Raw genomic sequence first — 27,553 nt, forward strand, 5'->3', positions numbered from 1 at the left:
ACTGTATTGGAACCTTAGAAAGAAGCGGGACTTTTCAGCTTAATGCCCCATATTGCTGAAAGCACCAGGCCAAGGACCTTGACTAATGCCGTCTGGGCAGCTAAATCCACACAGCACAGGTGGCTTTGTTCTATGGCCCTTGGATCATGTTTTAACTCAAATGCTGTCAGTATCCTCAAAAGAATGACCATTCTGATGAGCAAACATGAAGCCTACAGCTGTACCGCCCATGACTCGCTTCTCCACACCTCCATTCTTCACTCCCCAGCCTTTGGCTGCTCTTCTGACCCTTCCTTGTTGAGTGAAGAATCAAGAAAGTCTTCCCCTTGGAGCCAACCGTCAATGGACTTTCTTCTCCAAATCCATATGTTGAAATTCTAACCCACCACTCAGTACTTAGCATGTGACCTCATGTGGAAACAGTGCTGTTGAAGATATAAATACTCACATGAGGTCCTATTAGAGTAGGTGGGCCCCTAATCCAATGTGATGGCATCCTTGTAAAAGGGAAGTTTGGAAACAGTAATGCAGACAGGAAGGAAGTCATGTGGAGTGGAGTTCAAGAAGAGGTCAGGATGGTGTGTCTATAAGCCCTGAGGAAGCCAGGTCCAAAGGGTAAAACATGTGACAGAGTCCTAAAACCTCAGAAAGAACCAACCCTGTGGCATCTTTTTGGATTTTCAGACTTCCCGGAAAGATAACATGGGTTTATTGTTTAGATTCCCAATTCATAGTTCTTTGTGATGGCACTCCTAGCATCCAGATACAAATGGTGGCCACCTCTGGGAGATATAACTTCTCTGGTCTCCTAACCTTAACCTAGAATAGTTGTGAATTGAGTACTGTCCCCACTTGGGGTACCAGGCAGCTCTGCCCCTTTTTCTCAGTGCAGTTTGGGGCAGGAAGCTGTGAACACCATACTTGGGTCAGGGTGGGGGGCCAGCACACTGTAATCCAAGGTCAGATCCCTCACCTCAGCCTCTGCCTCCCCAGATCAGCCTGTAATCACAGCCTGATAGATAACATAGATTAGCCATGTTTTGAGGCCTTGCTTGGCTCCCATGTAAGGAAAAATTATTCTCCTTAAGTCTTGCTGCCTGGCATAGCTATTGTGAATCTGAGCATTTGGATAAGGTTGAGAGCCTAATGCTGTTTTCTCTCTACAGTAAAAATAGAACAAAGTTTTAAAGTTAAAAGAGGAAAGAAAATATAAGGAACCAAACATACCTCTTTCTTTCTCTCATGTTTCTGTCTCTTTCTCTATTTCTGGCCCCACAGAAACAAATTCTTTTCCACTGGACTAAGCCTCCTTTCTGTTCTTGATGTGCATTTACAAGAACAGAGATATTAGCTTCTGTCTCCTGGGGTAATAATGATAAATATGCCAAGGTCAGCAGCCCCATCAGCCATGGAGGCTGCTCATTCTGGCGACCATAGATAATCATTTACCTGGTGAAACTAGTTGGCTATACTTCAATTCATGTCTACAGTTCCCTGAAATGTCCCTTATCTCACAAAAACACTTGTCTGTCTAGGGCAAAAAGAAACCCATAATTATCAGTAGGCCATGAATTCTTTTTTTTTTTTTTTTAAGTCTCAGTCATGGTTTGTGGAGTAAGAAGTGAATACAGAATGAAAACAAGGTAGGAAATGAAGTTGTGAGTCGTCTGTGTAACAATATCATGTTCTAGAATCAAAACAGAGTTAAGTATGCCATATGATTTTTGGATTAAAAACAAATCCCTTTTTTAATGAGCTAAAGAAAAAAAATTAACCTTACTAATGTTTATGTAGAACCTACTATGTGAAATACACTAGGTGATGAAAATGCTAATATAAATAAGATGCAATTTTGGAAAAATTTGAAGCTGTCTAAAATTGGCAAATAATACACAAAAAGAAATCAGCTTCAGATCTTGGGAAGGTTCATTTTGAGGGCTGTATTTCTGTGTTGAAAATAGAAAGTTGGGATCATATGTACCCCAGTGAAAGATACCATTTTAGGGGCTGGAGATATGGCTTAGCAGTTAAGCAATTGCCTGTAAAGCCTAAGGCCCCCGTTTGAGCTTAACTCCCCAGGACCCACATTAGCCAGATGCACAAGGGGGTGCATGCATTTGGAGTTCATTTGCAGTGGCTAGAGGCCCTGGTGCGCACATTCTCTTTCTCTCTATCTATCTCTATCTGCCTCTTTCTCTCTCTGTCGCTCTCAAATAAATGAATAAAAAGTAACAAAAAGTTTTAAAAAAAGATACCATCTTACAACACTTGTAAGTTTTCAACTCTGACTATATAAATGCATGTTTGGGTGGAATTGGACCATTAAATGACTTTCCCAACACACATATGTTTATAACTCCATGAGCAATGCCAGCACACTGTAGGAAATGATGGAAGCTTTGCAGCACTCATCAGAAAGTTGGTGTCTGGGAACTTTCCACTAGCCAGGACCTGGTGAGACATAAAGAAAGATTCAGGAGAGAATTCTTGTCTTTAGGGAGCTGCTGGACAATGGGAAAGAAATGACCCTGCAGTGGCCCGGGATGTCATGACAGATTGAAGTTCCTGTGGCTGGGAGGCTACATGTCCATAAAAGGTTAAGGATGAATAGTGTCACCCTGGGCATTGCCCTTTATGTACTACATAAGCTAAGAAAACTAGGCAGAAAGCAAAGGTCAATCAAGATAGGATTAAGGCATGATTTTCAAAGGGTTGTTTGCATTGGGGGAACAATAACTCTACATGGTAAGTCGTAAACCAAGCCATTGAGCTTTGATCAGTTACCACGTGTACACATGAAGTGACAAAGTATCAGGATAGCCCTTGAGACTCACAGTTTGGCTTTGAATTAATCTTCAGCACCTCCCACTGTGAGACATTGGCCCAAAAACATGTACTTGCTGTCTTGTTTTCCCCTCATCTTTAATCCCAGAAAATAACACAGCTGCCTGAGAGAGCAGGTACTATAAGGATTGGTTACAGTAGCATAGGAACCACTCAAAAATGGAACTGGACAGAACTTTTATATTTATAAAAGCCTATTAAATTAAACAAAATTTCTGAGGCCACAGAATAATATCCAATATGAATAATACCAAGATAAAATCTTTTTTTTTTTTGGTTTTTCGGGGTAGGGTCTCACTCTGGCTCAGGCTGACCTGGAATTCGCCATGGAGTCTCAGGGTGGCCTCGAACTCTCGGCGATCCTCCTACCTCTGCCTCCCGAGTGCTGGGATTAAAGGCGTGCGCCACCACGCCCGGCCCAAGATAATATCTTAAATATAGTTTTCGCTTTTTGCAGGACATGCCATGTTGTATGAATACCTCTGACGTAGGCATGATTAAAATCAATACTTTTTAGTTTCTTAGTTACAAGCTATTTTTTTCTGTCTATACTTTGAGATGCTGTGATAATTCTACAGTAACAGGTTTCTATAGCCCTTGTCAGGAGAAGGGCAGACATGAGTTATTCCACAAATCAAAGCCTTGCTGTTTTGCCCATTATGCTTCTTTCCTCAAATCAACATTGGTTATAAGTGGAGTATTTGCTTAAAAATAAATGTGCCCAAGGAAAGTCATTGCCTTTTGCAAGACACTATATCTTCCTAAGTAAATGCAGCATTTACAAAGATGCACAAATGAAGTCATGATACCATGGTTAGTGACATTCTTAAGTTCACACCAAAAGCTTCACCCATGGGGCATTAAATGTACAGAATTCTCCAGTGACCTTTGCTCAAATGTTTTTAGTTGTCTGAATGTAGTAATATAATTTGTAGAGCCATTTGATTACAAAAGGAATCTCATATTAATTTTATTTAGGAAAATAAAATCATCATGTTTCATATAACATTGGGCAAAAGAGTGAGGTCAAAGAAAACATCCCGAAATGTTAATTTGCATATATTAGTATCAAGTATTGCACTAATTTAATTTAAGAGTACCTTTTTAATTTGTAAAAAAAATTTTCAAGAAAAACTATCAAATCAAGTTAGTTTCTTCTTTAATACAGGTTATAAACGCTACTGAAAAAATTAAATTAAAGTTATGAGCATGCTATTTGACAAGTATACCTGTATACAACTACAGGAATTTGAAATCTGTAGCATACTGATAACAAAATCTAAATCCATTTTAAGAAATGGCTTAGTTAATTCAACCTCTAAGATACAGCCTGAAAGAAGAAATGACATATTCACTTCCAAGCATAAAATTATTTCCATGGTTTGAGTGTTCTGACAAAATATCTAGTTTTGAGCTACAATTTACAAAACAGATAAGCTAACAGGAAAGGCAACCTATTTCTTAGAGATAAACCAATCAGTAAAATAGACTCTGAAGATAGCCTGTATATTGAAACTTTGTGACAGGGTCTTAACTCTAATGAGCATGAATACAGAGGAAGAACCAGTGAGAAGTTTCACAACATGCATCACCAGATGGAATTTCAGTAGTTAGAAAATTTCTAAAAAAGTGAAATTCTGGAGAAAAATACACTGGAGATGAAGAATTACTTAAATAAATTCTTAGCAGGTGGGAAAACAGTAGCAATCTTAGAGACCAAGTGAAATTGTACAGAACAAAACACAAATTTTAAAGTGTAAAAGAAAAAGAACACGATGCCTGATGGCTGTAAAGTATGATCAGATATAATTAAGATTCTAGAGAAAAAAGAAAGAGAAAGAGGGAAGAAGACATAGTAGGAGAAACGGAATGAATGAAGAAAGGAAGGAAGGAAGGAAGTGGGAGTGGAGTTAGGGTGACTGGACCCCTGAAGGTAAAAATGGCAGGAAAGTCTGCACTTGCTAGAAATCCAAAATGATCTGACTTATCTCTTGCCTGGTTCCCTAGGCCTGTTTTTCCACAAATAATCAAGACCCCTCTGGGAGGGAGGTCTTTCATAGGATTTAAATGTGGTGGTTGGTCAAGTTCATGCCCTGAAACTTGGTGTCAGGGCTAACCTCTTCCTGAGACAGCCCCTAGCCCTAACCGACCAGCTGGCCCTCTGGTTCACCTAAGCCAGAAGACAGCCCACCACTATGAGGTTATAAATACCTTTGCAAGGGGAGGGGTACACTCTCCTCCCATTTGGGAACTTCCAGCTGTGGATGAGTTTTTCCCCCTGCTGGGTCTGGGTTAGGTCTGCCCAGGCGCAGAAGCCCCTGAGAGGGCCCCTTCCCTTATTGTTCTCATGGCTTCTTTACCCCTACAGCTCCCCACATGCAAGAGCTCCTTGAACTTTGTTTTCTCTTTTCTTCCAAGCTTTTTCTCCCAGGCCCTCCACACAGGATCTTTAGCCATGTGGTTGCCCTTCCTTGGCTTTGTACTTCCCTCAATAAATATAATAATTTAATAATTATCCTTCTCAGTCTTCTGTTTTTATTCAATTGTTTGATTAAAATTAGAAATGACCCTTAGAATTTTGGGTTCAAGGACTTTCCTAGACCACTAACACTCTGTTGCAGAAAGAAGGAATGAAGGAAGAAAAGGAAAGAAAAAGGCGGGTAGTAAGAAAGAAAGAAAAGAAAGAAAGAAAGAAAGAAAGAAAGAAAGAAAGAAAGAAAGAAAGAAAGAAAGAGAAAGGGAGAAACAGAAAGAAAGATAGACAAACAGGCTCAGGACATGGCTCAATAGTTAAAGGTGCATGCTTGCAAAGCTGACTGGGGTTTAATTCCCCAGGACCCACATAAAACCAAATGTACAAAGTGAGGCACATGTCCAGAGTTCACTTTTAATGACAAGAGGCCATGGTGTGCCTATTCTTTTCTCTCTCCCCCTCCTTCTCTCTTTCTTCTTCCCTCTCAGTCTTAAATAAATAAATAAATAATAAAGACATTTTTAATTTTTTTTATATGAGAGCAACAGACACAGAGAGAAAGACAGATAGAGGGAGAGAGAGAGAATGGGCATGCCAGGGCTTCCAGCCTCTGCAAACGAACTCCAGACGCGTGCGCTCCCTTGTGCATCTGGCTAACGTGGGACCTGGGGAACCGAGCCTCGAACCGGGGTCCTTAGGCTTCACAGGCGAGCGCTTAACCGCTAAGCCATCTCTCCAGCCCAAAGACATTTTTAAAAAGAAAGAAAGGTGTTGTAGTTTCCTTCTTGTTACTAGGATAACACATCCGGCCAGGAGCAGCTTATTGGAAAAAAGGGTTACTTTGGCTTAGAGTCTCAAGTTACAGCTTCATGATGGCAGGAGAAAGCATGGCACGAACAGAAGCTGGGCATCACCTCGGCCACAACCAGTGGAAAGGAGCAGGAGAATAGTGAGCCACTGGCAAGCTAGGGCCTAATCAACCTCAAAGTTCATTCCCAGCAACAGACTTCCTCCAGCAAGGCTCTACCTCCCAAACTGCCACCAGCTGCAGAGCAAGCATTCAGAACTTACATAAGCTGACTGGAGACACCTAATTCAAACAACCACAAAAAATATACTTATGATGGCTAAGAATTTCCTAAAATTATTGAAACACTTCACAGATGCAAAAATCCAGAGTGACCTAGACAGATACAATAACAATCTTCTTTTTTTTTTCTTTTGTTAGAGGGAATTCAGATATAGGGTCTCTCCCAATATGTAGCCATGGCTAGCCTGAAACTCAAGATCTTCTGGCTTTGAAGCTGAGATGATCCTTTTGTCTCAGCCTCCTTGGTGATGGATTATAGGACATCCTCTTCACACTGGCCTGAAAAGTGACTCTTCAATTCACTAAAACAGGGGTTAGCAGGCTGCTTCTTAAAGGGCCAGATAGCACATATTTTATGCTTCAGTCATATGGTATTTGTCTCAACTACTCCACTGTGCTATTTTAGTAAAAAAGAAGCCATAGACCAAACATAAACAACCAGAGCTGGCTATGATCCAAGAGAACCAATTACAAGGGCCTGACACGGTGTTGCACACCAGTAATCCCAGCACTTGGGCGCCGAAGCAGGAGAACAAGAGTTAGGGGCCAGCCTAGGTTCCATAGCAAGGCTGTGCTTCACAATAACCAAGCAAAGCAAAACAAAACAAAAGTACTTTTTATGTTTACAAAAGTGCATAGATAGTTGACTGACCCAACCCTAGTGTAAATTAATATTCTCACACTAGGGTTGGGAAGATGGCTCAGTAGCTAGAGTGCTTGACTCACACACATGAAGATCTGAGTACTGATCCCCAGGACCTATTTACAGGCGCTGTTGCAGTCAGGTTTGCTTTGCTGGTAGAAATCACCCGACCAAGAGCAGTTTGCGGGGAAAAAGAGATTTATTTTGGCTTACAGGTTCGAGGGGAAGCTCCACGATGGCAGGGGAAAACGATGGCATGAGTAGAGGGTGGACATTACCCCCTGGCCCACATAAGATGGACAACAGGAACAGGAGAGTATGCCAAACACTGGAAAGGGGGAGTTGGCTATAACACCCATAAGCCCACCCCCAATAAGACACTCCTCCAGGAGGCTTTAATCTCCAATTGCCATCAGGTGTGGAACCTAACATCCAGCACACATAAGTTTATGGGGGACACGTGAATCAAACTAACACAGGTGCAAACCTGCAAGCCTAGTGGTGGGGATACAGAGTTAGGAAAACCCTGGATATCTCTGGCTAGCTAGTCTACCTGAGTCAATGAGCTAGCTCTAGGTACAGTGAGAGACTCTGTCTCACAGAATAAGGAAAAGAGTAATTATGGAATACCCCTAGCCTGCACATGCAAGCACACACATATAAAAATTCATACACATATGCACCCCCACATGCATGAACACACACAAAAACACACACAGAACACCACCACAGGCCACACACACAAAGAGGTTCATACACTACATATAAAGAAGTTGAATGTTATGGAAGGCTTGCAGTGTTAAAGTGTAAGATGAATTTAGTGAAAAAGTTCCTGAAACTGTTAGGCAAGTTCATAAGGTAAGTGGGCAAGGTATAACCAACTAATTTTTATATATTACAGATTGGAAAGGGGTGTAGTTAGAAATTGAAAACATCCTTTGCAGCAGCATCAAGATGAATGAAATACATAGAGCTTGATGTTTGTCTGAAAATGGCAATGTATTTATCAAATAACTTAGAAGGAACTCACTAAATGAGGAGATGCATTTCCAAAGGCCTAGAGCTGGGAGGTACAGGACCACAGGTCTAGAGTTCGCACTTATCAGATGTCAGTTCTTGCCAGTGAATTAGTTTATATATCTCATTATATACTCAGGAGGGGGAGGCATGAGGATAACAATTATCAAAACAACCTATATTATACAATGTTTCTGTCTCATGAAAATAGAAAAAATCCACCAGTTCTCTCTACCCTCAGAAGATCTACAGATGGTGCAATCTACTACAGTTTGAAATGTACCCCTGCCCCCAATTTCCTACTTTAAAATACTGACCCATGGCTGCTGGTATGAGGATTTGGACCTTTGGAGCAGAGTTCTCGTGAATGTGATCAGCACCCTTATGCTTTCAAGATCTCCTTTGCCAGGTAGGTCATGTGAGGACACAGTGAGAAGATGAAGCAGGTCTTCCAAGCTTTCCCATCCACCAGAGCCTTTATCTTGGATCTCTCAGCCTATAGAACTATAAGGAATACATTTTTGCTGTTTATAGCTACCTAGTTTGTGATATTTTTACTAGAGCAGCCTGAATTATCTAACATAATCAAAATTAAATTCCTTCTAGGCTACTTTTAAATAGCCTTAACAAACGTATCCTAAAATTCATTTATTTATTTTGATCCCAGGGATCAAACCAAGGTCCTCACATAGATTGACCATGTACTCAACATTGTGCTACATGTCTAAGTAGTCAAAGTCAATTTTTGTAGAAGAAAAACACATTTGAAAGACTCCTGTTGCCTCAGTCAAGATTTACCAAAGAAGTAAGATAATTTGATATTGTCATAGGAATAGACATATGAATCTATGTGCGGGAATCGTTAGGGTCAATTGTTTTTATCCAAGTTGTCAACGTTATTGTGATGCTTGAATGCCAAATGTCCCCCGTAGCTTCTTCAGTTAGTGATTAAGCTCTGTGCTCAGTCCCTACCTGTGGAGCCTTAAAGAAAGGGATGTTTCCCTGGGAGCGGATCTTGAGGTGTCAGAGTCCAGCCTCCCTTGCCACATAGGGCTTGCTCTCACTGCTCGTCCCTGATAATGTGACGTGATGCCCAGCTATTTATTCTTGCTACACTTTCCTCTCCATGATAAAGCAGCCCCTTGAAACCATAAACTGAAATAAATCAAATAAATCCTTCCTCCTGTACGCTGCTTCTGGTTGGGTGTTTGGAACTAGCAACGAGAAGGTAGCTGCTACTGTTATTCAATAAGGGTTTTTTGTTTAAAAACAAAAAAACAAACAAACAGGGTTTGAACAAGTATATACCAATGCTTGATTCATACCTCTTACAAAAAGATTATGAAAACATACTAAAAGATTATGAAAATCAACTTAAAAGCCAGGTGTGGTCGTTCACGCGAGTGTTGAAAATGAATGAGCATTTGGTGGAGGGAGCCCAGAGGGCGCTCTTTTGAGGAGTTCTTCCGGAGAAATGGGGCATTAGAGAAGAGATGCAGGAAAGCCTACAGGTGTGATGTCTGGTACTTGTTCTCCAAAGAAGAGAGAACCTGTGTCTATGCCAACAAAACAAAACACGTTGAGGTATAGTACCAGTGCTGGGTGGCCTGATGGTGCGCAACGGCCAGAGCAGAGCAGAGCGGAGGCCCAGGCGTGGGGCCGAAGGAGGGGATGGGTCGCTCGTGGCGCAGTGGATGCGCCCCGCGGCCACGGACGCCCTGCAGGAAGAGAGCTTCGCGTTGTCCTCCTCTGCCTCGGATGCAGAATCTGACGCTGTGGTTGGATGTTTAGTGGACATCAGCATGGATGATAACTTCCAGCTACTGCAGAGAAACTTCATGGGCAAGCACTACAAGGAGTTTGAAGGCACAGAAGAAACTAAACTCAACCTACCCACCCATCTTCAATGAGTACAAGAGCCCTGCGTTCAACACGCAGCCTTCATCACGACGCTGCAGCGCCATAAGGGTAAGTGGCTGGGGCCGTATTTGACGTGCGGCTCACATTCACAGACTTTCTAGCTTTCAAGGAAATAAATGTTTCAGGACTACAGAGCAGAACAGGAATCCTGTGGGCTGGATTTAAGCAGTGGTCTGGTGGTGACTTCCCTGTGCAAGTCATCTTCTAGGGCAGCTCCCAGAACGGGCTGCGGCCCCCCAAGCCTCAACTCCAAACAACAGAGGGGACCATGATGACATCACCAGCCCAGCAGGCTCAGAGACACCCGGCTCATGACAGCAGAAGATGTATTTTAGAAAGAACCACTCTGCCACAGGCTTTCATTCATGTGAAGTATTGATCGGTCACCAACACCATGACCTACCCTCCTCACCCTTTTCTTCTGAAACCCCTTAAGTTCAGTCACCTTAGCTCCCTGTGCAGGCACCTCTCCCATGGTTTTTGAGTCAGACTCCTCTGGAGCAGGCCTGTGTTGGCCATTTAAGCAGGGGGCTCTTCCCCAGCCAACATGTTGATGTGTCAACAAGGATAACCCACCGTCATGAGCCCTTTGTCGCTGCAGGCTTTGCATCAGTCTGTGTGCACCCCAGATCTTTTGTACATGGGTCAGTTTCAGGCCTCAGCCTCAAAAGGGTTTTTGTTTGGGAGTATTTACCTAGGGTGTTGCTGGAACCGGCTTCTTGTACTGATTTCTGAACCTCCTGTGATTGCTTGGCTGTAGGAATGAACTGAGACGTCTTCTACCTAAAAGATGCTTGTAGAAATGAAGCCCCAGCATTTCACCTGCATTCGCTACAACCCTGTGCTCTACTAGTCCTCGTGTTTCTAGAAATCTCTTTCAAGCGTTGTTTTCAAAAATCTATTTTTATAGGTGAAAACTCAGCCTAACCTAGTGGATATGATCTTGGAACTTCCATGATTACCCACTCAAGGATCAAAGAATTATATACTGTGTGCTTCTTAGTTGCTAGAGCTGTGAGTGCAAAACACATTCTTTACAAATTTTTTAAAAATACTTTAATTTATTTATTTATTTGACAGAGAAAGAGGAAGAGAGAGAGAGAGGAGGAGGGAGAGAATAGGCACACCAGGGCCTCCAGCCACTGCAAATGAACTCCAGATGCATGTGCTCCCTTGTACATCTGGCTAACATAGGTCTTGGGGAATTGAACCTGGGTACTTTGCTTTGCAGGCAAGTGCCTTAGCCACTAACCCACCCCTCCAGCCCACAGAAAGCTTTCTACATTGGTGTGGCTTCTCTTTCCAGGAACCAGTGAAAATTGGCTGGAATGCTGGAAATAGACCCATATTTGTCTTGTTATTATAGCATGTTAAGTGTGTCTCTGCACATTTGCTTACAATCCTTCCCGTACAAGCCAGTGTGCTGGGTCTTCTGCGGGGTTGGCCGGCGCTCTGCAAGTCCTTCATCCTGTCAGACTCTGCCCTGCCCGGACGGCGCTGCCCTGATGGGCTCAGCTGGGGGCAGCGCACGGCTTTGCTGTCACTTGTCGGCTTTGGTGGATGGTTAGCCCAGCAGAACGTGTGCACGTCTCAACAAAGAAAGCAACGTATAATTCCTAGTGTAATTCCTAATCTAAGGTTAGATTTCAAACTTTATAGTAAATATAAGCACCTATAGGGACTTTCATATGACTTCTGATTTTCAAGGGTGAGTTATAAGCTGAGCTGGGTGTTTTCCTGTAGTAATGTGTCATTTACTACTTTTTGCAACAGGAGTAAAATTGGAGGTGTTTTGGGGGGAAAAAAGATTGCTCACGAATATTAAGGGCAAATGATTGCCTGTCATAAAGGAGTAGGGAACATGAAATGGGAAAGTGGGGTGATAAAAAGTACAGATGACCTTCATTATTATTGATTCCATATTTGGAAACTCACTTTCTCCCTATGATGTCTTTGTCACCCCAGAGTCAACCCTGGACAGCACTTTCATGGTCCTTTGCTGATGTGTCAGTGAATAACCTGAGTTGCTCATGCAAACCTGGAGCTGAGGACAAGCAGGCTTTTATCCTGTTAAGTGTGCTTTTCACACATCTTCGTGGTAGGAGTTTTGTACTTTTGGTTGATAATTTTGCCGCTTAAAGGGGACCCAGGGCTGGAGAAGTAGCTTAGCAGTTGAAGATGCTTGCAAAGCCCGACAGTCCAGGCTCAATTCCCCAGTACCTACTCAAGACAGATGCTCAAAGTGGAGCATGCACCTGGAGTTGGTTTGCAGTGGCAAGAGGTCCTGGAGTGCCCATACTCACTCTCTCTTCTTGCAACGAAATAAATAAAAAATTAAAAAGTGAAGAGTTTCAAGCATAACGTCTGTGATGCATCTAATGGAGGAAATGTATTAGGTGCACTGTTTTCAGGCATGCGGCAGGATGCTAACTGACAATACTCTAATGTGGATGAATCACTATATCAATTAAGATGCATTTAAACCAAAACATGGAAATAAAGTTATGTATTGATAAGCTGGCAAAAAATGTGACAAGCAGGCTGGGGAGATAGCTGAGTCAGTAAAGTGCTTGCCTTGCAAATACGAGAACCTGAGTTTGACCCCCAGATCCCACATAGGACAAAACTGGACATGGTGGCACCTGCTTGTTAATCCAATGCTGGGACAGCTAAAACAAGAGGATCCTAGGGCTTGCTGGAGAGCCATTGTACCAAATCAGGAGCATTCCAAGGTAGTTAAAGGAAACTTATTCCAAAAAAGGTAGCTGGTAGTTGGGGAAGAAAACTGAGGTTGTTTTCTGACTTCCACACCCATGAAACACACACACACACACACACACACACACACACATCAGTGACTTGTAGGAACCTAATTGTGTCTCTCTACTAGTAGTACTGGGTGGCTTGGTACTCTGTAATCCTGTGTTCATGGAGACTAACTTCAAATAATAAGTCATCTCTGTTTAGAGCCGTACTACAAAGATACACATCTAAGTCACAGTGATAGACAGGCTTGAGAACAGTACTCAGGACTTAGGAACAGACACCAGGGAGTTTTGACAGTGGAGACATTTTAGAGGGAAAACAAGTATTACAACATGTTAACTTATTGAGAGGTGCTAATGTGGGTGTTTGTTATCATTGGTAGGTATTTTAATCTCCTCCAGTAAAAATTCTTAGAAGGATACCAGCTGGGAGAAAAGGGAATACAAGGGGTGGCCTGCAATAAAAGTGTGTTTTCTTATGCTTCAGGGCACATGTACTGCACTAAGAGTTAAGTGTGAAATCAGCTCTAGGGTAAGCATTACTTCATGAAAAACTATAATTTGGAAAAGAGAATGGCTGCTACATGACCACAGCTGGTCTTAATACACAACAGCACTACCCTGTCCTATGTGAACTGTGGACAGAGCTAGCATTATGAAGCTTACGTCAATTTTGAAAGAAATGTGACATATTTTCATAACCAGGAAATGCTGCCATCTGAAATACTGCTGTGTGAGCTTACTGCTGTCTAGCATCTGATAGCTCTTCACAGCTAAATTACAAAGCCAAGTCACCATGTCAAGTAGAACTCACTCCACTTGTGGCTGTAATTCTCTCAGATGTCTTGGGATGCTTACTCAACCCCACATAAAGCAACCAGAGGATTGCATTCCTAATTACTCTTTTATAATTACTTGAAATACAGTTAAACGTAATTTACAAATATCTCAGTTGTCCTATGCAATACAAACCAAATACTTTTCCAACATGTTTGAGAAAAAGGAAATGGCCTGTAATCCCTCAGAAAAAAAAAAAAGCTATGCACACAAAGTATACACCTAACTAAACTGAGAGGAAAAGGACACGGGAAAGACTGTTAGTCAGTTGGTAAGATGGGAGACCACTGCAGAATAAAGACTGCCTTCCCGTTCTTAGTTGCCATATAAAGGACAAATTATGGCAAGAATTCCATGAGCAAAAGTTTGTTGAATTTACAAATCATTATCAATCATGAGAAACTATTTCAAAGTCTATCACGGTCTGCACCAAAAGTCTCAAGTAACTCAAACCCCGAGGGATGGCAAAGATTGCTATTTTCTGTTTGGTTGGTTAGCACTGAAGAAAAAATATCTTGCCCATGAAACTCCTAAAAGGCATCATAAGCTTGCTGTCTTGTGTGCAGGACTCAAATATGAAAGATACATTTAACAACTACTGAAGTCCCATGGTATACCTGGTGCTGTTGAATGCCATTCGTTTATGCACTCAGAATACAGAAAGCCCACTTCCCTGGTGGAAAAGTGGAAGCACAGAGAGATTAGGTAAAAAAGAACAAATGTAGCCTTCTGATGACTGATTTTATCATCTCCATATCCTTATTGTGGACTTTTATGATGCTATAGTTTCTGAGGATGCTTGCATCATCATGATCTAGTTTTGAATAAATTCCCTGGACTAGAATGCTTTATTATTATTTATCTCTAAGTGTTGGAAGAGAAGGGGATAGTGATTAAATACAAATACCTACCATGTAACTTCGGATCTGTCTCATTACCCCATATTGCTGTTCTTGGGTTAAAATCAAGTGTGGCAATTTAGTGATGCTCTTCTGGTCACATGCTGGTCATTACCTGGCAGCCTGCAGAAGCAGTCATCCCACTGTATGAGCAGAGGTCACACCTCATTCCAGACCATACACATCTCTCTAACTGAACCCTCAGACATAGTTTTTGATTTTTTCTTGAGGAATTTTATCTTTTCATAACAGCTGTAATGGCAAAACTGACCTCCTCAATATCCTTCCCTGTTATTATTCACCAGGGGAATCTAGGGGCTTCATCTGAACTCACTTTTATGCAAACAGGGAACACCTGCTGAGAGCCAGTCTCCGTGCCATCAGTGGTGTTTAACAACTGTCACACTACGGCTGACCACATGGAGTGGTCTCCTTGTGCCTTTGGTATACATAACACAAACATTTCTTTCAGAGAAAGCCCATAATCTCCCATGAAAAATGAAAATCATTTTATAAGAAGACAAAGACTTCAAGCTCAGCTTTCAGTTTCATGGATAAAAATGGCTGTAGGAAAATGCATATTTTAAAAGCACATAAAATATTTGGAAACTCCAACAATAAAACATCACTAATTAGTAAGTGGATTTATTGACATAATTGAACATAACAATGAATAATATTTATTCATTTCCCACTGAAAGACCTTTCAGTGAGATTGTTTTATGTCCAGGCATTAAACATTTTTGGTGATGTTCTGTAGTTGAAAAAGAGTGGGTGGTAGATGAAATTAGAAGTCTTTTCCAAATTTGCAATAGGACCCAATATTGTATTGCTGTATAAGAGAAATAGCTAAGAGATGCAATCGTGCCATACATGAAAAAAAAAAAACCACAGAAATATATATTATCAGTGCCAGATAGCTTGCAGGCTGAAAATAAGAGCAAACAGTCCACCTCTCCCATGCACCCATATGCTCTGAATCTAAAACAAGACCTGGCAGCTAAGAATGACAGTCTATTTCCTGTGGTTTATTAAGTTTGGGCCCTGCAGATAAGACTGCCAGAAAAGCAGCTGCAGTTTAAGCAGTCTGGACATTTACTCATCTGGACATAAACAAAGATCAGCTAATTTAGATTCCCCGGTCCCTACTCAGCTGCTTGGACAAGGGCAGGAATGGCTCTATGTAGGCCAAACATAAAAGGAATGAACTGGGTTAAAGGATCCCTGGGCTATGATGGATTCCCTGAGTCACTGAGACCCTCAGGGGCTCTAGGTTCTAAACAGAGGAGTCACTGTTAGCCATTGCACCACTGGAGAGGCCTCCCCAGCACTCTATTGCCAGTGAATCCAAACCATGGTGACTCTAGCCACTGTTTACACCCCTTTAGGGACTATGCTTAGCCCCCACACAAAATTATCATTGCAAAACTAACCACTACATTTAGTAGCAAGCATGGACTTCATAAATATCAGGGATCAAAAGTATCCCAAATAGCTAAGAAACAAATGAACAAATGCAGGAGCCTTATCCAAGATTAAAAAAAAAAAAACATTAAAAAGAAATAATGTAACTACTATAAGATAGGATTTAATAATACAGTAAGACACAGAGTAGTGGAGGAATTAATTTGCAACATACATAACTATTTCACAGTGAGAGTTAAGTACTCATAACAACCCTCTGGCTTTAGTAAAAAGATACCCACTGATTTTTTCACATTTGCTTTTCACAATTCTTCCCATCTACTATTTCATATAAAGACAGACAGACAGACATTAATGTGGCCAAAGATTACCTATGGACTGACAATCACCCTTCACTTTTTTTTTTTTTTTTTTTTTTTTTGTGCTGCTGGAGATCAACACAGAGCCTCCAGCATGCTAAGCAACAGCTCCTCCACTGAGCTACATCCCCATTCCTTTGCTTCCCTATTAGGAAATGACTTTTATTGTCAAACTATGCGACTCGGGAAAAATAAGAACAGTTAATTGTGTGTCACTGATGAAAATGCAATGAGAAGTACATCACATTTATACCTACCTAGACACACTGTCAGGCATGTAGTTAAGTGGGCTGGAAGGGTGGAGTTTCCCAGGAAACCCATCAGTTACATACATAATGCACGTTCAAATCAAATCTGGTACTGAAATTTCCTTTTTCATATATAGGTTAAAAAAATAAAATTAAAACCACAGGAACAACCCTAATAGAGAAGTCTTGCCTGCAGCCTTCTGAGAATATGTGTATCTTAGTTACCCTCAAAGTCAGCCACTATACATGCCCTGTGAATATTAAGAGGGAAACTGTTGAAGGGGCTTGGCCTAACTAAAATGGTCTTTGTGTTTATTGGTCAGTTTGTTAAATGCCAGAGCTCTTCACATTGCTTAAAAACAAACAAACAAACAGGTGTTTGTTATGATGCAAGCTTTAAGGTTTCCTCAATGTGCTCCAGCCAACAGAAAGAGTTCCTTGGCGAGAGTGTCGCCACCTGTTGACCTTACTCGTTTTGGCAGAGACCACCACACCAGTAGGATCGGTTGCCAAGCCTCCTTTGTAATAAGTCCCTCCGCCCCGCAACCTCCCCCCACCCCCTGCCCCAAATAGAAACAGAACTCCTCTGACAGCAAACAAAAAAGCTTGCACCAGAATCTTCCTGGCAATGTTGGGAACACAGAACTCCCTTTCCTAGCTCAAAGGAGGTCAGGCTACTCCATCACGAGGCCACGGGAGTCACCCCCTAGCTGCACCAAGTCCTCCTTCCTCTACTCCCCCACAACCCTATGTCCTTAGCCTGGGCTTTGACCACGAAGTACCATACATTTGCTTCACCAGTACTGGGAAGTGGAGGGTGGTACCCAGATTGGCTCTGGGTCCCTCTTGGCCTTTCTGGCAAATGCACAGAAAAGGAGGAAGGAGGAGGTCTGTTAAGACAGGGTCTGAGCTGGGGGCCCACGGAGAATGGCCCTTCTAGGCCAAGGAGACAGTCTCCACACACCTAGAAGCCCTGAACCTAGTCTGCAAATCTTTGTAGGAGGTGATCCTCCCGCCTCAGGCTACCCCCCGCGCCACCGCCCGTGCTGTCCATGAACCGGTCGCAGGGGAACTCGATGAGGTCCGCCTCGCTGAGCGCGCACACGGTCGTGCGAGGTCGGTGCGACTGGAACCCCGAGAAGTCTGCGGACACGCCGGTGCCCATGGAGCGCAGGGGCCGTCGGGTGGAATACATGTGGCGCACGTGGACCGGGGCCCCTCCCTTCCGCCTGGCGCGCAGTTTCCTGCGCAGCCAGCGCGACCCCCAGGCCGCCAGGGCCAGGAGCACCAGCAGCGCGTTGACCGCCAAGAGGACCAAGGTCAGTAGCTGGTAGTCGACGCCGCCCCGGCTCCCTGCCTCTGGCAGCGTGACCAACCCTGCGCAGTGGTCCCGGGGGGCTACAGGACAGACCCGGCCCCCGAGCACGCCCTCCACGCACACCAGGTAGGGCGTGTCGCCGCGGAGCTCGCGCAGCGTGGCCGAGTCGCTGCGCTCGGGCAGGTAAACGAAACGGTGGAACTTGGGCTGCTGGCCGAAGCGGTCGAAGAGCAGGCGGAAGCGCGCGCCACCCAGCGCCCGGGGGCAGCGGTGCTCGCGAACCGCCCAGCGCACGGACGCGCTGTCGGGGCCCACCGCCTCCACCGTCAGGTTGCACAGGAAGAACTTGTTGAAGTCACAGGGGTCAGACACCAGCGGCGGCGGCAGGCCGGCCCCGCCGTCGGACTGGGCAGCGCGCTCCTGCTGCTCCACGGATGGGCGCTGTTGTGCCGCGCGCTGCCCGGCGTCTCTAGGCGAAGGCCGCTCGGGGGCGGGCTCAGTCGTCGGGGTGGGCTCCCCCTGGGCAGGGTCAGCACGCGTGGGACGCCCCATCGCTGGCTTCTCGTGCAGGTCCAGGGGCTGTGGGGGAGGACCCATGGCAGCAGATGCAGAGGGGACTTGATGCTGGAGACCCGGACCCCGACGACTCAATCTCAGCGCGCTGCGGTTGCCCATGAGTTCTCTGGCAGCCTCATCCCAGGCTACTCCTGCTAGAAGCCTCCCGCGTTGCTGCAGCTGCGGTTGGGGTGGCGGCTCCTCAGCAGGGGGCGTCATCCCTTCCCTCGTGGCTGTAGGTAGGGGCCACTGCCTGTGGCCTGTGGGAGGGGAAGTCGAGGGATCCGAGCAAGACCCGTTCTGCAGCAGTTGTTCATCCAGGTAATCGAGGTACTTGCCCCGCAGGGCCGGGGGGTGGCGACACTGCACGAAGACTGTGAGCAGACGGCCCTGCGAATGCCAATCGCCCATCCAGCGCTTCAGGCCCCGCAACCTGCAGTCGCAGGTCCAACCGTTGCCGTCTAAGTCCAGCCTATAGAGGGCTGGGCTGGCGGCGAAGATGTCCCCAGAGAGGGCGCTGAGCGCGTTGTCGCGTAGGCTGAGCTCCCGCAGGCGGCCCAGGTGGCCGAAGGTGGCGGGGTGCAGGGCAGACAGCTTGTTGCTGCTCAGATCCAGTGCCTCCAGGCCGCGCAGAGGTTCCAGTAGGGTTAGGGGAAGCTGGCTCAGCTGATTACCTTCCAGATGCAGCTCGCGCAGGGACTCCAACCCCCAAAAGGCCTCTGGAGCGAGCTGCGTGAGCTGGTTGCCCCTGAGGGAGAGCAGGCCGAGGCGTGGCAGGTGCTGGAAGACGCGCGGGCCGAGATGTTGCAGGCTGTTGGAGGAGAGGATGAGCGTGGAGAGGGAGCGCAGCGGCGCGAACGTGGCCGCGTGGCGCAAGGACGGCTGCAGCTCGTTGGCAGAGAGGTTGAGAAAACGCAACTTGCCCAGCTGAGCGAAGGCGTTCTTGCCCAAAAAGCGGATCCGATTAGATTCCAAATGTAGGTACAGCAGGTTGCCCAAAGGGGCGAAGGCTGCGTCTGGCAGCGCCCCCAGGGCGTTCCCGTCCAGCCGGAGCTTGACGAGACTCTCCAGACCCTCGAAGGAGCCGCGGCTCAGGCGACCAATCTCGTTCCCGTTGGCGTAAAGGATGCGCAGTTTGCGCAGCGGGGCCAGCGTGCCGGGAGCTAGCTCCTGCAAGAGGTTGTTACCCAGGTAGAGCTCCTCCAGGCGGGACAGCTTCTCAAAGGTCTTGGGATGGAGAGAGCGGATCTGGTTGTACTGCAGATCCAGACGTCTGAGCTGCCCCAGGCGGTGGAAGTCGAAGGCAGTGATGTTAGTTATGAAGTTGCCACCTAGGCTGTAGGTAAACACGTCCTGGGGACTAGGCAGTGAGCTGGTCTTGGGCACGGCTCGGAGCCCCCTGTTGGTGCACAGGAGGTGCTGGGGGTGCTGGCAGTCGCAGCGCTCGGGACACACGGGCTCGGCCCGCGGCGGGAGCGCTAGGCAGCCGCACACCACGAGCAGGAAGCGCACGGCCTCCATCGCCGCCCGCCCAGCGTGCTGCTGCGGTCGGACTGTCCTCTAGGCCAGCCCGCTCCGTGTCTCCTCTGCATTCCCCTCGGCCTGGCCACAGTCGCTAAATGGCCTCTTTGGGACTTCGCTGCAGGGCCCGGCCCCTCCTCCGCCCTTTGTCCGGTGCCTGGCCGGGGTCTCCGCAGGCGGGCTTCGCGCGGTGCCAAGTCAGGATGCAGAGAGCGCTCGGCGAGTCCCGGGCGCTACTTGTTGCATTTCTGCACAAAACTGTTGCGTCGGGGGCGGGAAGAGCGAGCGAGACCTGGTGGTTTTTGTTTGCAGCCGAGTCCGGAGAGCTGGATTCCCTGGCGCGGATTCTCCCTGCTGAGCGGATTCCCCAACTGCAAACAGGGATCCCTTCCAGGAGCTCCTGGGGTGCGGCTTGGCTGCCGAGCCCGGGCCACGGGGCCCCGCAGGAGGCGCCTCGGAGCGAGCGCAGCCGGGTGGGAAGCCGGGGCAGCGCGGGCTGCGTCCGGAAGGGACCCGGGTCGGCGAGGAGCGAGCGAAGCCGGCGGAAATTCGTTCTTCCCACACTCTGCCCCCCGGGGGACGCGGGCGGAGAAAGAGGAGACGGCGGGGGGAGGAGGAAACACTAAGTGGCTCCGCGTCTGGTCAGCCTGAGCCGGGACGCCAAGTGAGAAAAGCAGGGATTAAAAACAGCTGTACGGGTCGGCCACGCGGGGCTGGGGGCGGGGTGGATTACCGGGCCAGCAAAGGGGATTTGCAGACAGAGACCTTTTTATTTGAGGCGAGTCCACCATGGAGAAGGGTGAGCGCGCCTTGTCTTACCTTACTTTACCGATTTAACTCACTTGCTTTACCAGGTGCCACCTTGCAGGGCAGTCCTCCCCCCTCTGCCCCCATAGGAAGTTTGGGGGAACAAGAAGTTGCCCCCAGAAGGATGACGGTGGCCCATTCTAGGAAGAGGCTAGTTCAATCCACGTACACCCTTGAGTGTTGGGTCTTGGATGACCTTTTGCTGGCATTGGAGAAGAGGCACCGCCCCCTTGTAGGAGTCTCAACTGAATGAGCTTGATAGGGACATATGAACATGGAGAAAGCACAGAACTGCTTCTGCCCCTGTGAAAGTGCCCAGTCACAATTTGGTGATTCAGTCCTTTGGTTCTCCTCCAGCCCTAGAGTCCTGGGGATGCTTTGTATGTGTGTCCTTAGGGAATGGTGGGAATTGCTACCTGTAGGGCCCTCCTGCATTGTGCCTGAGCTGGCGTGATCCCAGTTTTCATGCTCAAGAGTGTCTGACCTGGCCTCACTGGGGGAAATATTAACATTTATTATCAATATGGAATAATGGGGCATTGTGCAAACTAGCTTTTGGCAAAAATAAAAACGGGCAAGGGATACCTGTTGCTCACTTTTAATTTATGCAGCCTATCTTGTTAAAATTAGGGCTAGAAACTGAGGAGATTGCTTAGTGGTTAAGGCGCTTGCTTTCAATGCCTGACTATTGGGGATCATTTCCCCAGTACCCACGTAAAGCCAGATGCACAAAGTGGCACATGCATCTGGAGTTCATTTGCAGCAGCTAGATGCCCTGGCACTCGCTCACTCATGTGTTCTTCTCTCTCTCTCTCTCTCTCTCTCTCTCTCTCTCTCTCTCTCTGTGTGTGTGTGTGTGTGTGTGTGTGTGTGTGTTTGCAAACAGATATTTAAAACAATATCTCTACGCCCATGGTGTTCAAAAAATCAACTTTTGGGATGTATTCTGTGTAGCAGTGTGAAACTAAAGAAAAAAGACATCCTCACTTCAAGAAGCTGACCATCTGGTGGGAAGATCAAGGCACTGAAAGCTCAAATAAAATGAGCCCATGAGGTGAGAAAGCTGCAAAGATTTGAATGGTTTTTAGGAATTGTGATGTTTCATTGATTTGTGGAAAAATATGGGAACATGATAGAGGCATGTAGGAACCTTGACTTTGTGGGCAGGTGGATGTTGAAGGAGGGAAGTTGTCACTCAGGTCCATGCAGGGCTAGTGGGTCCACCCAGCTGAGTTTCAAATACAAGAGAAACCTGGAGAATCAAGTGTTTTTTTAATTATTTATTTATGTGCAAGGGGGGGGGGGTGAATGGGTGCATTCCCTGCAAAGGAACTCCAGATGCATGTGCTACTTTGTGCACCTTGCTTTACATGGGTACTGGGGAATTGAACAGGTCGTTAGGCTTTGCAGGCTAGTGGCTTAACCAATAGGTCATATCTCCAGCGACTTACTAACATGAAATGTCTAGATTATTTACTTATTTATTTATTTGAGAGCGACAGACACAGAGAGAAAGACTGATAGAGGGAGAGAGAGAATGGGCGCGCCAGGGCTTCCAGCCTCTGCAAACGAACTCCAGACACGTGCGCCCCCTTGTGCATCTGGCTAACGTGGGACCTGGGGAACCGAGCCTCGAACCGGGGTCCTTAGGCTTCACAGGCAAGCGCTTAACCACCAAGCCATCTCTCCAGCCCTAGAGTTTGTAATTCTCATTGTGATGTGAAATTCTCGTGTAGTTTCTGATTCCTGTGAAATTGTCTGTGGGCTAGCAAGGTGGTCCTGTGCCTGTACAGTGCAACACACGTTCCCAATTCTCCTGGCTTGTCCAGAGCAGCATGTGTTCCTAGCTCCTGTAGCTTGGGACATTGTTAGGATGACCTTCAGTGCTTGCCAGTCACAAGGATAATCAGGAATTTTCAGAGAGAATTTCCAAAGGCTGCTGGTTTCCAAATTAAATCACAGGGTGTGCGTAGGATGGGGCTGAGGTGTAAGCCTTAAACTAGGTGAATTCCTGCCTTGCACAAGAAGCAGAGCACAGGTTGGATGCAGAGAGGTGCCTTGTGTGGAAAAGGGAGAAGCATAAACCAAATCCCAGCCCCTGGCATAAAGCTTCCTTCTTGACCTTCTGCTGACAAGGCGTAGTTGGAGAGCATAACAGGAAGGGTCCTTCAGAGGCCATTGGAATTTGGATGAGTCACTCACCCCGTACAGATACCTGCCCACCTCTAAGACCGAAGTGTCATCTGATCTCTGCAAATATTCCATGATTTTTATTTGTTCTTTGCTATTTGGCCTAGAAGTTAATGCTTCCAGGTAGCCTGGATTGCCAGTGAACTGTCATCATCTGTGGCTTTATGCCAAGAGATAATTACTCTTCCATCTCATTCCATTTTCTTGAAGCAGCCGTCTGTTGCATGTGGTTAACACTTTGTAATAGATATGATATGCCATTTTCAAAGGGTTTCTTGGAATATGAGTTGCTAGCACTCTCAATCCAGTTTCAGTGAGAGTAACATTTTGAAATCTACAGATAAAAGGATAACACAGGAACATGCAAATACCTTTCCCAAAAGTGTGACCTTATCTTTTAAACAAATGTTACCTTTAGAAAGGCAGGTGGCCTGTGGTCAACTTTACAAATAAATGACATTTAAATACTTCAGAGTAAATTCATGTGATATTTTATGTGTCCCAAGACTCCATTTTTGTAACAGTACTTGTTCCTATGTGTGGTTTATTTTCAGACCTCCTTCCTCTTTCAGGAGCTAGAGGCATTTTGATTGAATTTTGACAATCCTAAAGACTCCCTTATATGATGAAGAATGGAATTTCAAAGGGGAAAGTGTGTGTGGGGGGGAGGTATTACCATCGGATATTTTTTATAATTATGGAAAATGTTAATAAAAATTGTGAAAATAAAAAAAAGAAAAAAGAAAAGACTCCCTTAGTGAAGAGCTATAATAGCAACTCCAAACGTACATTTTTTGGAGACCTTATTGCTACTAGTATGTGGGGGAGAAGCAGTTAGGAGAACTCATTTTGGTGTTGAGGCAATAGCTCAGTGGGTAAAGTGCTTGCTGTGCAACTCTGAGTACTGAGTTCAGACCCTCAGAACCCCCCTACCCCAATATACAAGCCAGAATCTGTGGCGGACTTGGAAACAGAATTTCTCCAAAGCTCACAAAAGGAATGTTAAACAATAATGAGAGATCCTTCCTCAATGAGATGGAAGGTGAGAACCAACCCCAAAACTGTCCTGTTTTCTCCACACACGTGCTGTGGCATTCACAGGCTGTAACTCATACACAAACATGTATGTACACACACACACACACACATACACAATCAATCAATCAATCAAGAACTCATTATATGAGAGGGAGTGAGTAGCTAAGAGACAAAATGAGACCAAAGGGTGAAAACAGGTGATGGAAAAACTGATGACTAAAGAATACCCAGGGGTGGAGCTGTGGAAGAAGCACCTCCCTGATCGGAGTGCCACAGAATGTTCTAGAAGCTTTGCTGAGATGGAGAATTGATCACCTTCCCTAGATGAAAGTGAGTGCCAAATGGCAGGGAAAAAAAAAGCCTGGGAATGCATGTAGGACAGGGCTTTAGGATGCTTCAAATCTACCTGCATATTTAGGGCCAGACTTACAAGTCTCACTGTTTTTGTTTGTTTTGAGGCAGGTTCTCACTGTAGCCCAGGCAGACCTGGAACTCACTCCCTCCATAGTCACAGGGTGGTCTCAAACTCACAGTAATCCTCTGTCTCCTGAGTGCTGGGATTCAAGGTGTGTGCCACCACTTCTGACCTCACTGATCTTTTGCAGCGCTACGCAGCCAATGGGACAATGTCCTGAAACAAATATTCCACCTGACAACTGCTGTCATTTGTCATGTTCACACTGAGTAGCAACAAGCATCTCTGCCTCAATACGTAAAGTAAAAAAAATCTACCTGCTTCTCATGTACTAACGACCTGGTATCAGCTATATTGTTGTGACGTGTACAAAGCATATCTGTTTACCGATACATTGAAAAGATACGGTGTGTATGCCATCACCCTAGGCGTATCCTTGGTGGGTTCCCACCCTCCACCCCATGCTTAAGAGGACCACATCTCAGGCCTTCTCTGAGGGCACCCTTCCTCACAAAAGAAAGATTTCATGTCTGCCTAGTGGTGTGCCCACTGAAGCCTACCCTCCACTCCTGTGAAGGGTTCTTGGGGCCCTAGAATTCCCTTGTCCCATTGTCCTCCTGAGTGTGTGTCATGCCAAGGGAAGGCCAAGGAGCAGTTCTAAAGAATGAATCTGGAGATCTGGCTGGGGCTTCCACAGGAGGCACGCCCACCCCAAGGACAGTCCACATGGGTCAGAGCTGCAAAGAGAAGTGGCCTGGGAACTTCTTCCACCATAATTCTAGGGTTGCCCATGCAAAATGCTTAAGGGATGGTGGGGTGGGAAGAAAGAATATGTTTAATTTTGAAGGAACAAGGAGACAAATGACAGGAGTTTGAAGGAAAGCATTTTTAGAAGTTTAATTCTTTATTATAACAGTGAGGCCTGATTTTCTTTAGAAAAGACCTTGCTGTCTTTTCTATATAAATATTCATATAAATAATTGTCTCCAAACTATGAAATGTGTTTGTTAATGAATGGGTTCTGGCTTGATCAGATTTCAGGAGATTCAGGTATCGATTACATTTCAATATGTAATCACAGCTGCAGACCCAGAAGAGGAATGCTGCTCATCAGAGAAACCTGCCCTTTGTTGTCTCACGCTTGCAGGACTTTAAATCTCCAGCACCAGGAGGGTTTCGGAGCTCAGGTACCCGAACGAGTTGCAGCTGGCTCCATGACACATATATGTGGTATAAGGAATCTTAAGTGCTCTTGCCCAGACATGAAATCTTCTTGGGCTTGCCAGGGATGAACACACATGTCTTCCCTCAGCAGCCTGTGATTCCCTTGAACTTTAGCTATAGATGCATAAAGGTTCCAGGCCATATTTTCAGCAGCTCTTAGAGCTGGCCTGAGTTGCCCTCAGAACTGGACAAAGCTTCCTTTGCAGGGGGTAGGGGATCAGGACATGGAGCTGGCCAAGTCTGTTGGAGCAGTGTCCTGGAGCTGACCCAGGGAAGACTTCAGCGACAGCAGCTGTTTCCTTACCCTGTGTGAGCCAACCCTACATAGACTGTGGTCCCAGACACAGACAAAATAGGAAAACAGAGTTCCCAGTGGTCCCTTAGCATGTTATCAAATGACCCACTAAATTGTCTTTTTCTACCTCTATGAGCTGCGCTATAGCCCAGCTTGAGAAACAAATTTCTTTTCCTTGAGGATCTGGAATGTGAACGAAGAAACCACTGTTTTACATTAAGTCTGCTGATGCTCTGTTTTCCCCATTGGCACATATAGGAATGTAGATTTCTGGTTAGAGATGAGCCTAATTAGGTCAGAGTCTCTGGACAACCAAATCATTATCTGCATGTATGAGCTCACTGTGAGGTTCATGCACACTCGAGTTTGAGAACACTGACAAGCTACTCTTCAAGCCACTTCTCCATGAATGATCATATAGGCTGAATACCCTAATCTGAAATGCTTGGGACAGAAGTACTTTAGATGTCAGTGTTTTTAAAAGAACATTTGCACGATGGCATTGCTAGTTGAGACCTAGTAGAAAAGTTGAGATGCTCAGATATCTGCAACTTTTTGATCATCAGCATGATTCCAGAGTACTTTGGACTTTGGGGTTAGGGTTACTCAAGCTGCAACAAAAGCAGTAATTGCTGCCCCATGTGTAATGCTTGCTGAAGGCCAGGCAGCAAGCTGAGCATTCAGTATCAGATTACTCCATTTGCTTTCATAACGACCTTGGGAAGTGGAACTATCATTATTCTCATTTTGCAGAGAAGTTATTAAAAACAAGATCCTAGGCCTATGCCAGAGAATCTGATCTGGAACCTTCAGAAGAGGGCCTACGGATTTTATTTAGCACATTTCCAAGTATTGTCTGATGAAGACTGAAGCCAAGGAACCAGTGACCTAGTGCTTTTAAGGACTTCCTGAGGCATGTCAGCATGTCCTTTGCTAGGAGGGAAGAGATGCGGACAAGGCCAATGCCTTCAGAGAGCTCAGCATAGCCATGGAGACAAATGTGTGTGACTGATCCAGGATAGCTCATCACAGTGCACCACATACTGTGCTAGTAATTCTTGAACAATAATGCACCAAAACTTAAGGCCTTTGAAGGCAGGCACTGTGTGTGTGTGTGTGTGTGTGTGTGTGTGTGTGTGTGTGCGCGCGCGCGTGCGTGCGTGTGTTTCCATTGCAAAGTCCAACACTCTGGATTCTTATGTCAAAGAAAACTATATCAGTTCAGAGCAGCCTGATTATTTATGTATTTCTAAGAGCTACAGTGAACTGTGGACACTGTGCAAACATCAAGGAAAGGCAGATGTTGACTGAGTATAATGACTGAGGAAATAAGGCAAATCTACTTGCTGTTTATGTTACAGTGTGGAGTTTTATATGCAACTCAAGCTTTATAGCAATAATATAATGTTGTCTTTTTTAGAATGAAATGGAATCAGTAGCCTACGGAAATGCTCTAGGGATAAAAGTATCTTTTATTCTTAAGAACTAAAATATTTGTATCCAAGAACCAGCAATTAAATGTAGTTTATGGCACAACTTTCCACTATTCTTTTAATTTTTGTGCTCTATACTAAACTAATCATATTTATTTAGCCAGTTTTAGCTCTACCAATCCTGAAGGACAGTAGCCTTGTTGTATTTCATTTTGAGAGCACTCAATAACCAATATT

The 27,553-nt window shown here is 45.4% G+C and overlaps 1 protein-coding gene and 1 pseudogene across 1 annotated transcript; one reads left to right on the forward strand and one right to left on the reverse strand.

The window, feature by feature from the left end:
• The first annotated feature begins 9,785 nt into the window (after positions 1–9,785).
• On the forward strand, positions 9,786–10,366 carry LOC101599625 (annotated as a pseudogene).
• A 4,751-nt stretch (positions 10,367–15,117) lies between these two features.
• On the reverse strand, positions 15,118–20,800 carry Tril (TLR4 interactor with leucine rich repeats). The gene has a single exon (XM_004652640.2). It carries the CDS (start codon positions 19,912–19,914, stop codon positions 17,500–17,502), a length of 2,415 nt encoding a protein of 804 aa, XP_004652697.1. The 5' UTR covers positions 19,915–20,800; the 3' UTR covers positions 15,118–17,499.
• Between the last annotated feature and the right edge of the window lie 6,753 nt (positions 20,801–27,553).

The sequence above is a fragment of the Jaculus jaculus genome, chromosome 16, assembly GCF_020740685.1.
Source record: "Jaculus jaculus isolate mJacJac1 chromosome 16, mJacJac1.mat.Y.cur, whole genome shotgun sequence".
NCBI lineage: Eukaryota > Metazoa > Chordata > Mammalia > Rodentia > Dipodidae > Jaculus > Jaculus jaculus.